A 12,996-nucleotide genomic window follows, 5' to 3' on the forward strand; every position below is an offset into this window, starting at 1 on the left:
TGCCAGCAGAGGGTGCAAATTCCCAGTTCTTTCAATAAAACAATGCATCAAGGGAAGAGACTCCCTAAAGAGTTGGTGTTTTTTTTTTAAATACAGTTTAAAAACACCTTTTATAAAAGAGGCAACATTGAGCCAATGAGGGGGGTGGGAGGGGGGGGGGGGTGCAGCTCCAGCTTGTTTTGTTTAAGTGACAGAGCCCTGAAATGGCTCACTTTGTAAGGTACTGAAAATGTCAAAAATAAATCTACTGAAATCGCTTTATGAGTGAAAGTTAGTGCACAGAACTTTATGAACATATGTTTTATAGGCAATAGAGCTATTGTAATTAAAGAAAATATCTTAATATGTCCCCCTTGAGGAAGATTTATGGCTTTGTAACACTTGACCATAAAGCACCTCTGGACGAGTGTCAACAGAGGAGGTTTTCCAAAGATGGGAGGATAATCCTCTCCATCACAGTTTCATATGACTTATGGAAGCAGTCAGCTGAGCCTCCAGAGCCATCTGATCAAAGGTTCGATTGCGTGTCTGCTGCCTCACTCTCTCCCTCAAGTGAAAGGAGGCCCTAGCCAGCCGTTGCGCCTCCTCCTGAATCTGCTCCTGCTGTCTCCTCAGCCTTTCCATCTTCCATTCCTTCATGGAGACATGATCCACTCTGACTTTGATCGCTGCCTCCTCTTCCCTCTGGACCTTCTCCTTGAGCCTCTGGTAGCTGATCATTCTGAGTTTGTTGCGCTCCTTAACCCGCTGAGCTTTGCTCCTCAGCAGCAACGAGGCGTTCATAGAGGCTCTCTCCATGCGACGCTGGCTCAGTTGAACCAGGAGCTGTTTGTGTGTGAGCTGCTGGATGTTTTGCAGTTTGGCCCTCAGCTGTGCTCTCTGAATCTGCTCCTCCTCTTGAACAGCTCGCTCCTGCAGCTCCCTGAGATGTTCCTCCACAGCCTGGGCTCGATTTTCAGAAGACCGTTGGAACTTTTTTTCCAGTGTGCTCCTCATCTGTGCCTCCTCTTCCTCCACCTGTTGCTCCACCTGCTTTTTCAGTAGGATGTGTCGCAACAGCTCCCTGCGATTCTCCTCTTGCAGCCTTTTTTTCTCCTTCTTCTCCTGCAACACTTTGCTCCTAAATGCCCTCTGCTCCTTCTCCACTGCGATCTGTTGCTCCTTCTTCAGCTCCCTTTTTTCTAACTCCTCTTTCTCTCTCATAAACGTCTCTCTCAAGCATTTGCGCTTTTCTGTCTCTTTTGCTGCAAACTCCAACTTTTCTCGACGTTGTGCCTCTACCTTCTCCTTCAGCCTCCTCCAGCGTTCATCTTGAAGCAGCACCACCTGTTCAAGATGGCCTGCCTTCTCTTTCTCCCGATGCTGCATCCTCCTCTTGCGGGCCTCCAGTTCCTTATGCCAACGTTTCATACTCTGCTTAAGTCTTCTTCTTCTATCTTTATCTGCTTGGACCTTCTGGGTCTCCTCCTCCCTTCGGACCTCCTGCTGCTTTAGTTTCTCCTGCTGTGAGAGCTTCAGGCGATCCTGCTCCTCTTGATGCTTGACCAGCATGAGAGCTGCTATCTTACGATCCCTCTCTGATACTGTGACGCATGTCTTCCTTTTGATTTCAGCTGTGAGCCTTTGCAGCTGCTTTTCCGTGGCAGGTGAGTATGTCAGGTTTCCCAGGTGGAAGCTGCTGATTGTGCTCCTTTCTGGGTCTCTCGTGTCAGAAGCAGAGCAGTTGGACCTGCAAGACTGTTTCCCTTCAGTGCACAGATCGGCATATAGAATAGGCTCTGATGTCTGTTTGTCTGACATTTTTGTTTTAGGCAAAACTTCCAAGCTTGAAGCTGCATTACTCACAGACCTCCTGCTGCCAGACACTGAGACATTCTTCTCCTTCTCCTTATGGCACATTTGTAGAACCTTTGATTTTTCTTTCCTGTAGGATTCATGCATAACCCTCATGGCCTCGAAAGGCATGTCATGCTGCTCTGTAATCAGGTTGTTCAGCGATTTAATTAGAAGCTGAACCGGTTTTATCCCGAGTTGATGGCAGGAATCCGGCAAGCTTGGACTTGCTAAAATGCAATGGCTCTTCTCTGCTCCCACTGACTCAAAATTGTTCAGGTCTGCACAGAAAAAAGGGGACTTCGCCTCCCCCATCTTAAAAGTTCTGACACCTTGACAATATGCTCACATAGGACTGGATTCTACTGATCCGCTCACCTCTACACAGCCTGTCCAGCACGGAGATGAGGTCAGCAGGGGATTACCGTGTCTCCACCTCAGTAGTAACAGGAATAGAGGCTTATGTGTTTTCTGTTGACATAGCAAAGCTGATTTTAGTTAGCAAATTAAATAATGTGTGTGTTAGATTTGTGCTTTCTGCTATATTGGACTTTAGAATAAAATAGACTAGAATAGAATAGAATTCATTTTATTGTCACTATACACATGTGTCTCAGTTAAAAGGCAAATTTAATGTCACAGTGACTTCTAGAGACTCAGCTTATTTATCCCAAATTATGATGCTAATTTAGTTTACGTAAACATTTCTTTAAAATTGATAGAAGTGACACTTAAAAATCTGAGCAGAGACGTTTTGAGTAGGACCTGGCTGCAGACCTTGGACGTTTTTGGTTACCATAACAACACTGCGGCAAACAAAGAATTTTATAAAGAGGAGCACCCGCATTAAGTTGGTGCTGTCAATTTTTGTATTAGCGCCATCTACTGGCAGCGTTTGCCACAACAAGCCACTGTCATTTCTCAGACAGGTTTAATGTTTATATTCAGATAAACATTTCTTCTGGCTCTACCTGTGTATCTACCTCACATAAAACTAATAGAATAATTTTAGATTTATGTTTTGAATTTTTAGATTCTCTGTGTCATATATTTTTAATTTTATTTTTTAAAATAATCCTTTGATGATCTGCTTTTATTTTGACGGGTTGTGATTTGTCACACAACTTCCTGTCTGCACGCGAGAACTCTGGTTTGGACGTATTCTTTGGTTTTAATGCTTGTGTCTTTGCTTATGTAACCTGTTTTATTTTTTTTATGCGTTGCACTTAAATAAAACCAAAAAAGTGCTTCTTCGAGGCGACAATTAACCTCAAACGCTTTTATCGGTGCGACTTTCCAACTCACCTAGCTAACTTTCGTTTAGCACGTCGCGAGGACAAGAATAAACTACAGTCTAACGTTCGCCACGGATAACTCAAGGTAGTGAAATTGTGTCTTTATATTTTTCTGAAGTTCTTAAGAGAACTACGTGTTTACTTTTCCATACAATCGGACGCTTGAGTCGACCAACACTGCCTTTATTTGTTTGAAGTTGACTTTTTAAAGTAATAATTCCCCTAACTGTTGATTTGCGACTTTTGTAGCACGCAGCTAGTTTCGGCAAAGGCTGAAGATGAGGAGGTCTAAAGCTGGCGGAAACGTGGAGACTCGTCGGCAGAACGGCTCCTCTAATCAGTTAGCTGATCATCGTGAGGGGGAAGACGCTAACGGTGACTCCAGCTCGGCTGCTCAGCAAGACGACGAGGATGAAATTAACAAACAGGGCCAGAGGAGAGAGATAAGGAGCAAGTACCGAGACCTCATCAACTCAGTACAACGTGAGTGGATACCCGGACAGCTTTTACCTGATGTTAGTCCTCCCAACACGTCATAAATCCATCTACTCCTTGACTTTTCTCCTTCAGAAAACAGGGAAGATATGCTGAGTCCATCTAACAACAAGCTCACAGAAGTTTTGGAAGAGGCCAACAAACTTTTTAAAGATGGTAGGTGTGATGCAAGTAATTTGTTAGCAGATTACTTCTAATGTTACAATTCTGTGTCCTTATTTAAGTCATTTATCCTGATGCAGCCACTCAGAATGATGAGGTTGATTTGTGTGACAGTTCGACAGCCGAGGGAAGCAGCGCTCGATGCCAAGCTCCTTGTCGCAGCCACAGACCTGGGAAAAGAGAAAGCCAGCCAGCTGTTTTCTGAGGGGAGCACGTTTGATCCTACTGTATTTACTGAGCACCTTGTAAGTGTGTTTACTGTACTATGCACAGCTATAATCACATATCTACACTGTATTTTTCTGAGTTCGTGCAATCAGAAGTCCTGCACTGGTTGCATAAGTTAGTGTTGCCACCTTTTAAAAGTAAAAATAATTTGTTTATATCAGGGAGCAGATTCTGGGTCGGTTAGCAGCGCTGCAAAAACCTCAGTTTTGACGATCACGTGGTCGTGCAATTTGAATTAGCAGTTTTATTTTGAAAATGACAGATGGTTTACCCCAACTGCTACACAAACAACCAAAAGAAGTGTTGAAAGTACCTTTTCATCTCAAACAGCTGTCCTTCATGGGTCTGAACCGACTTGAAGATGAGGAGGATGATCATCAGAATGAAGGTGAGGGCTATCTGCCCAAAGACGCTTGGCACAGACTGGCCCAGAGAACAGAGAGCTGCTTTAAGACCGCACCTTCTTTCCACTACATGTGAGTACCAAACAATGCTACGTACCAGCTATAGCTCGTATTTAAACGGGACAAATGAAGACAAGATACACATACATCTGAAATCCAAATTTCTACAGTTGTTTTTGTTAAGTCTTATTTTGGTTGTCTTCAACAGGATGGGATCCTTCCATGCAGAACCACCTCCTCCAAAGCAGAGAACAGAGCGGCAAAGAAGAGCTCCCAATAAGGAAGCCAAAAGAATGATGCCCACTCAGGTAACTAAACTTGTTATATTTCTGTTACAAACCTGTCTGTGCAAAAGGTTATAGGTAGGAGTATTATCCCTTAAGAAAACAGAAGCCTTAAAGGTGTGATTCACCGAAAAACCAACCACACAGCAGGACTCTTAACAGGCTTGTGTTGCTTGTAGAGATAAAACATCAACGTTGGAAAGCAAACAGAGTCAGTGGTAGAGTTGTGTTGCTGTTTTCAGTTCTGAGGTGAGATGTCCAAATATCAAGAAATAAGACTCCAAATCGTCTGAAGCTACTTTCCTCTACAGTTTACTTGTACTTTCTGATACAGGCCCATCTGAACTCTTCTCAGTATCACAACTTTAAAGAGCAAGTCACCCCCTACCAGAGTATTACTCCCACTAGGGCTGGGCGATATGACGATTTTAGACCGTTTTACGATCTACACATCTGACGGTCTGTCATTTTTGAGAGACCTTTAAATCACGATTCACAGCTCTGCTGTTGAAATTCTGCCTCTGAATGAAAAGGGAACTTACCTCAGGCAAATGACACGCCTTTGTTTGACCCTTAATCAATCAGAGTGAGTCATAGTAATATATTAGTGCCCCACTTGTTTTCACCTGTGTGTGAACAAACATGGCTTCAGCCGTGGCTGAGAGCGACAACGAGGTTTTCGTTCCGAAGAGGAATGCCTTGTCCATTATATGGAACTGGTTTGGTTTTTCACTAGGGCCGGGACGACGCGTCGACGTAATCGATTACGTCGACACGTAAAATACGTAGACGCAAATAATTTGCGTCGATGCGTCATCACGTTCAAAAACAAACATGGCAGCAGCGAGTAGTGGCAATGTGAGCGGGGCAGTCGACTTAAATCACTCAACCCGAACTCGCAGTTCAAAAGTATGGGACTATTTTAACAGAAAAGGAAGCGATTCAGTCGTTTGCCGGCTGTGTAAAGTGGAAATGGCCTATCATATAAGCACGACTGCTATGCACCGGCACCTCAAACAAAGGCATCCAGGAGCAGCTTCTGCAAACAAAAAAACACCGTAAGTTTTCAACTTTTTTTTTCTACTAACGCTGTTTTATAACATCCAAACACCACCACGTAGCCATGCACTAACTCACACACACAAGCAGGCCCACTCTCACACAAAGATAAACACTCAACCCCTGGAACTCACTAACCCTCATTTAAGCTGCTTAGTAGTAACATACAGCAGCAGCTGTTATCTGTTTTGTTTGTTTTTATTCGTGGCTCATGATGGCCAAATGAGTCGGAATGCGCACGTGCTGATTATGAGAATCGGCGAGAGCTGAAAATGTGAGCGAGCACTAATTGTCCGCAGTAAAAATGTTAACAAAGACAATGTAGCACCTGCTAAATGTAGCCGTCGTGGACATTATTACAATATTGTTGAAGTGCTTGCAAAAGCAAAATGACAACGGACTCTTGATTGTCAAGTTTAATGCCTCATCCTGTTCGAACGTTATTTTTTATACATCATGCTCCTCCAGCTTGTTGATCTTATAGATCTAAGTTGCACCATCTAATGACTACAAAAATGTGCAGCATTTTGTGTTAAAAACCTCTTTTTTAACAAATCTTATCGATTAAATATTTTGATTAAACACTAAAATACAGATCTTCAAATTATTATTTTGATATTATGCTTTCTACATAAATATTTTTGTAATAATTTTAATTTATCTGTGTGTTGTTTGTGTGATTTATGTTTTCAGGAACAAACAGAAAAGTCTGGAGGACTACTGTCGGAAAAGAACGCCCTGCACCCCCCAGGAGGTGGCTGTACTTACTTAGAGCATCCTATCTATGATTCTGAAAGACATGAGACCACTTGCTGTGGTTGAGGGTGAAGGATTCAAAGAAATGCTGACCACTTTTCAACCAGGTTACACTCTGCCTTCTAGGCGCCATTTTACAAGCATGATGGAGAGAAAGTATCAAACTTCAGTTGAGAAACTAAGGAACGAACTAAAAAAGGCCTCGTCCAAAATCTCCTTTACCACTGATGCTTGGACAAGTGTAGTCACAGAGTCCTACTTAGGTTACTTATGTTAGATTTTGTTTGTTAAAAGACGCCATTGTTGCTATTTATATATTTTTTTGTTATAAATTTTCCTTGATTTATATGAATCGTTTGCACAACATTTAATTTTTTGTGAAATGTTATCTCTAACATAAGATTGTACTACTATTACAACAACTTTATTTTTGAATTTTTGTTATTAAAATGTGTTCGAATGAATAAATTTGCATTTATTTCATTGAGATACATAAATTAGTAATAATCAAACTGCTATACAAGTCAAATAATTGGGAAATAATCAATAATTTAATCTAATCAAATTAACAAATTAATCGTTAGATTAATCGATGCATCGAAAAAATAATCGCTAGATTAATCGATTACAAAAATAATCGTTTTGCCCAGCCCTATTTTTCACCAGATGACAATGAGCAGCGAAACGTCATTTGCAAAGTTTGCAAGGAGAGCATCAAGGCAAGTGATGGCAACACCACAAACTTGTTAAATCACTTGAAAAGAAGCCATCCCAAACAATACAATGAGAGCCAGCTGGCAGCTAAAGCTAAAAAGCCTGCGGCTGCAGCGGCTAGTGCTTCTTCCAGGCAGCAAACGCTAACAAACACTCACAAAACTCACTCCTTACGACAGAGACAGCAGACGATGGAACAGCGTGACAGATGCAGTGACGTACCACTTGGTTAAATATTTGTGTCCCGTGCGAACAGTAGGAGCGGGATTTAAGAACATGATAATAACATTGGATCCGCGCTACGAGTTTTCCAGCCGCAAGTATTTTTCGAACACCGCCATTCCACGCATCTACGCTGAATGCAAAGTGAGCATTGCAGAAAATATTCAGAATGCGCAGTTATTTGCTACCACAAGCGATCTCTGGTCCAGCCGCACATCAGAGCCGTATTTGAGCTTAACTATCCACTACATGAGCAACTGGGAGCTTCATAGTATTTTGAACAAGTTAATGTTTGCACAATATGTTTGCAATTGACATGTTTGCACTTTAAATATGTTTACGATTTTAATTTATGTTAAGTTACTTGAAAAATGAGAAAAACTGATTTTTGTAGTTGTTTCTCTCAGGGCTTTTATCATCTCTGGCGTGAGTTTAAAATATGTGTGTTAGCACTGTGTTGATTATCCCTAATATGAATAAATGTTTATTTATTCAATGTTTCTCTTCTTTAATACACAATTGAAGTTATGCGTTTCATGGATAAAAAATCGTGATAAAATCGAAATCGTGATAAAATGTTGGAAAAGTCGTGATATTCTATTTTTGCCATATCGCTCAACTCCCACTTCCTGTTTGAAAAATGCAGCAAATACTGTTGCCTAGCAGATCGAGAGGGCGGAGCCGCCAGCAAATACACACACACACAGGCTCACAATGACATTGTGACATCATATGGTACCAGCTAACGTTCTAGGGTACCTCTTAGCCAATAGCGATGGCAGATTTAAATTCAAATGTAGTGTAGAGTTTTTACCTGACAATGGCACAACACTGACAGTTTTAGGCAGAAAATTTAAGTTTTAACTAAAATGCACTGAAGTGCTAAACTATTGACTACACGTGTCTGCAGCACGATTAGACACGCATTTATACAGTTTATCAGGAAAAAAAGTTGATTTGGGGGTGACTTGCTCTTTAAGCCCCTCTCCACCCTTCTGTGATTACAACCCGGATGCAACCCGTTTCGTTCATGAACGCGCATCTATAGTAAGCCAACAGAGCTAAAACACTTAGTTTTAGGATTATTTTCACGTTATGCTGTTTATTCACACACGCCCACACACACGCTCACACACACACGCATATATATGTGAAATTGTTGTGTGTTCCTCTGTTTAGGTACGTACTCTAACGCTTGTGCACGCCCTGTGATTGACATCTGTATCTAAGCAGGTGTCGTTATTGGCTAATTCTAAGCAGCGCTCAATTCAAATTACATGGGGGTCTATGGGAGGGGAGGCGGTCTTAGTGGCAGAATTTATTTCCAAATTTACACATTTTCCTAAACTTTCATTAGATGTTTATTGTCAGACTTAAAAACTGCATCATATTTTCTGTCAGTTAAAGAAAATGGAAGAATCCCATCAAGAAGCAACAGAGAAAGAAGTGGAACGAATCCTTGGATACCTGAAGCGTTACTACCAAGATGATTGTAAGAATAAAACCAGCTTCACTGATATTGTTTTTGTTCAGGCTGTTTAGATCGGTTTTAGTGGGACCTGAGTGGTTCAGCCACTGCTGGACGGCTTCTTATTCACTCATGATATCATGATCTATCCTCATGTCTCTCAGGACACGGGCTTGAACTAAATAATTGAACCATTTACATGTTTCAGATTTGTCTTGACTTTTTAACCGTGGATGATTTTTTTACAAACAGTGTTCAGAATGGTTGCATGTCCTTGTGTAGTGGTTCATTTGTCTTTTTGCATCATAGCCTCATCACCAATATCGTACTACGAGTTCGTCATCGATCCCAAATCGTTTTCCCGGACAGTTGAGAACATTTTCCACACGTCTTTTCTAATCAGGGTGAGAGGTGTTGTTTTTTGTTTGTTTTACTTTACGTACTGCCTCCTAGTGGCTGTAAACAGGTTTGACAACTCTTGTTTGTTACAGGACGGTTTGGCCCGGATGTATCTGGACGATGACGAGTTGCCTTGTATACGTAAGAACATTTTGTTGCATCAGGGTGATTGCAGCAATACAAACGAGTCGTTTGGAGGTGAAATGATTTTCCTGGTGTTTATTTAATGTCTCAGAGCCTGTGGAGGAGGGGGAGATAGAAGATGCAAGCACTTCCACACGAAATCAGTGCATCGTTTCTATCAGCCCGAAGATATGGAGGGTGAGTGAGAATTGATAGTAGAAGAAAACATATAAATGAATCAGATTTGTGATTGATTTGTTTCTAATTTCTTATGTTTGTTCATCTCTAGGAGCTCATAGATGCGTTTGAGATCAAGGAGACAATAATTCCACCTCCAGAGACACAGAATGACTGATGCTGCTTTTGTGTTTTTTAAAGTTTTCTTCTGGATTTTCTGTCATATTCAAAGACTTTTTATATTTGACCAAGTTTTTTTCTGCTTTAAAAAAAAGCAGTCTGCTCTGATTTTATCCTCTGTGATTATTTCTTACATTTTCCATGTGGAATATTTTTCTTCACATTTAAATACAACGTGTCTTAAACCGGCTCTCCCACAAAAGTGAGCTCAAATATCACCACAAGGTTACTGTGTTTTTATCCCGTTAGTCAGGCTTAGCCTCTTGGAAATGTTCTGCACTTTCTTTACACAAGTTGTGTTCTGTAAAGTGTTTTGTATTTATGCTTTTGCTTATTAAACACCCCAAATTCTTCATTTCTGTGTTTTCTGCAGCATGTTTTGGTCAGTGGTTCGATCTAGTGATCACACTGATATTGCTGTACACTCATCTCATCGTGACAATCATCCTAGTATTCCTGTTGGGTTTTTAAAGAGACAGACACTCTTACGTTTCCTCTCATCCCTCCCTCTTCAGGATTTTTTTTCCCTCCAAAACAGAGCTTCAGTCTGCTCCCCTGAGCAGTGATGTGACGCTCAGCTGGTGCTCAGGCTGCAGAGGGTGACTCCTTTTCTTTCACCCATTTCTTTAGCGTGGGTTTATGTAACAATGGCTTGATGGTGCACTTCTCTGGAAGACCATAGGCGTTGCAGTGCAGTAGTCACTTAGGCACACATTCATGCAGACACACAGAGGCGTTGCACACTAGCTTCTGCAGCGATCTGCTTGCTTTGGCAATGCTGAGTCTGCCTGCTGATAACGATGCAGTTCTGCAGGAAGGTGCTGTGCCAGCCGTGTAGTGCCAGGGTTACTTCACCAGAGGAGGATATGGAATACAAGATGGGGAGCTGCATCAGAATCTCACGCAAACAGGTAAACCGAGTGGAGGTGCTGTTTGTGCCGTTGCTTCAGCGGAGAGGGAGTGGATTTGAGGGTCAGGAGCAGAGCCTTTCCTCAGGGAGACGGGAAAACATATTCTTGTGTTGGAGGAGGGTCAATGTGAGGAATGAAAAGGAGCTGCAAGAGACTGAGCAGGAGGTGAGGATGGGAGGAGCTGGAATAAAAGTGAAAGGGGTGGAGGAGGAGGATGGTAGGCTGATGAATCTCCCATAGCTGTGTTTGTGTCTGCATGGGTGATCGGAGTTCCCGGCTGGATGAAATGGGAAGTCTGGAATGTTAGAAAAACAGAGCTGATCAAATTAGTGCTATTTATAGAGATGCTGCTCAGTCTGACGTGGCCTTTAAAAGCAGCAAAGAAAAGAAACCATCTGTCATGATCAGCTGATGCTTTCCCATCTGTGGGCTTTTTGCATCCACGTAACGCCAAAAACAATCCATAATCAGTCTGAAAACGACCACCCTCCACTCATAAGTGTGTGTTTACACCTATAAACAGATATGGCTTCCCCTGCTTGGTCCCCTCCCCTCATCCCTGTCTGCCCCTGTCCAGCGTTCTGAGCTAAAATAGCAGCAGAGACACCGGGGCTCCTCTGGAGACGGGACACAAGCACCGGTCTGACAGTAAACACACTTCGGAGAACTTTAGGGCTGGAGGAGGAAACTAAATGAGGAAGAGTCTCTGTGTTCTTGCAGTGGTGAGTAGTTTGTTGGTGAATTCAAAAATTTTAATTTGAATATAATTTAGATTTTTGCCAGTTCTTATAGAGAAAGTAGAGCCCGTACAGGAAATGCAAGGGAATCGTTCAAATTCTGATTTTATGAAATACTTTTGGTTTGAGTCATGTAAAATGTTTCATAGGATTTCTCCTAAATTGAGCATACATTTTTCATTTTAATAAGCTTTTTCAGATTTTTCACATTCCTGGATCATAACGACATTTAGTTTGAAGGGTTACTTTTTATATATTGGCCTCTTTTTTTTGTGCTGTCTGAGATCGGACACAGGGCGGGAAATGCTAAACTCAGCTGTGTCACAGCAAAGACATTTGGCATTCATCCAAACCCAAGAGCTGAAAAGATGACCCATGTGAAAATGAGGTGACAACCGACCTGGCATCAGTATAATCATGTGATTGCCCCTCGGTGTGCTGCCAGAGAGCCCGGAGGTGTCAGTGGAGGTGCACACAAGTTGGTAAAGGGGTTGAAATTACACCCCATTCACACAAATAGCCATCAGAGCAGGCAAGGCAGCAACAACAAGGAATACATGAGATTTAAGAAGTGAGGAGGAGTTGGAGAAGAATACAGTTTTGGCAGAGAGGTCACACATGAGCTGCTGGGTCTTCTGGAAGTGAATTTAATTGTGCATGTCTGGAAAATTAGTGAATCTGATAAGTTTCTATTTATAAAAATATCCAGGTCAGTGCTCTCTGACTCAACAGCGAAAAATCCCTGCAGTCATGCAGGAAACGCACAAACATCTGCAGCCTGAGTTCACTGCTCAGCTGCAACAAACATCCTAGTGGGGCAATTATAAGAATTTAACATGATTATAAAAGCAGCAAATTCTGTATTTATTCTCAGGTTACTGATCATTTTCTATTCCAAACTATTGCTTGTGTTGGATTAGATTTGCTTCTTTACCAAGACAACGCTGAGCAACGCTGCTGGAAGCCAAGACGATCTGTTCTTTACCTCATGAAGATTAGTTTACAGGATTGACCTGCTCCAGTCACCGTGTCAGTGTGCTGCAGTCACACCAAAAGCACTGCAAAGATGCTCTGATTCTCTGAGATGGAGCTAAATGATCAGAAACGTGCTGCATCAGGACACAAATTCAGTATTCAGCTGAATTATTTCCCATGCTCGCACGGTCCCTCTGTTAGGAAGTGCACTGTTCTCCTTAAAATCCTGCACTTTAGTCCTGGAGGAGGGTTTTGCATCAGAGATTTTTAATCTCTCAAACAGCTACTCCATGCTGGTCCAGCCTCTTTCTGAGGGCCCCTAATCCTGCAGAGACAGAAATATGTGACTACTGGAGGACCGTTGATGCCCCGCTCACTCTGTAGGACAGGAGGAGGCTGATGATCTTTTTGTCGCTGTAGTGTCTCCCAGGCAGCTGATGTGAGAGGCTGATGGTCTGGGCAGTTGTGGCCCTGCAGCTGGCCGAGCCATGGGCAACGAGAGCAGCACCACTGAGGCGTTGGTAAGGGCAACACGGCTGAAAGACGTAATGGAAACTAACAAAACTGACTTCTA

General features: G+C 42.3%; 3 protein-coding genes across 16 annotated transcripts in view; 2 read left to right on the forward strand and 1 right to left on the reverse strand.

Moving 5' to 3' along the window:
- Window positions 1-336: 336 nt before the first annotated feature.
- Window positions 337-2,206, reverse strand: LOC107375776 (coiled-coil domain-containing protein 177). The gene has a single exon (XM_015944533.3). The coding sequence runs from the start codon at window positions 2,146-2,148 to the stop codon at window positions 454-456; it is 1,695 nt and encodes a 564-aa protein (XP_015800019.3). The 5' UTR covers window positions 2,149-2,206; the 3' UTR covers window positions 337-453.
- A 745-nt stretch (window positions 2,207-2,951) lies between these two features.
- Window positions 2,952-10,154, forward strand: nsmce4a (NSE4 homolog A, SMC5-SMC6 complex component). The gene is made up of 11 exons (XM_015944534.3): window positions 2,952-3,213; window positions 3,378-3,611; window positions 3,699-3,779; window positions 3,900-4,030; window positions 4,344-4,489; window positions 4,626-4,725; window positions 8,854-8,944; window positions 9,230-9,324; window positions 9,412-9,460; window positions 9,555-9,640; window positions 9,732-10,154. The coding sequence occupies exons 2-11, from the start codon at window positions 3,407-3,409 to the stop codon at window positions 9,795-9,797; spliced, it is 1,050 nt and encodes a 349-aa protein (XP_015800020.1). The 5' UTR covers window positions 2,952-3,213; window positions 3,378-3,406; the 3' UTR covers window positions 9,798-10,154.
- Window positions 10,155-10,451: 297 nt separating this feature from the next.
- Window positions 10,452-12,996, forward strand: part of tacc2 (transforming, acidic coiled-coil containing protein 2) — a 59,772-nt gene continuing 57,227 nt past the window's right edge. For 11 of the 14 annotated variants that reach the window (XM_070542337.1, XM_070542339.1, XM_070542340.1 and 8 more), the window contains exon 1: window positions 10,452-10,710. In XM_070542337.1, coding sequence (XP_070398438.1) covers window positions 10,600-10,710 — 111 coding nt within the window. In that variant the 5' untranslated portion in view covers window positions 10,452-10,599. Of the gene's footprint in view, window positions 10,711-11,287; window positions 11,433-12,842; window positions 12,944-12,996 lie in introns of those variants that run through there. The other 3 variants (XM_054750194.2, XM_054750198.2, XM_054750199.2) reach the window with 2 other exon arrangements.

The sequence above is a fragment of the Nothobranchius furzeri genome, chromosome 12 (assembly GCF_043380555.1).
Source record: "Nothobranchius furzeri strain GRZ-AD chromosome 12, NfurGRZ-RIMD1, whole genome shotgun sequence".
Taxonomy (NCBI): Eukaryota; Metazoa; Chordata; class Actinopteri; order Cyprinodontiformes; family Nothobranchiidae; genus Nothobranchius; species Nothobranchius furzeri.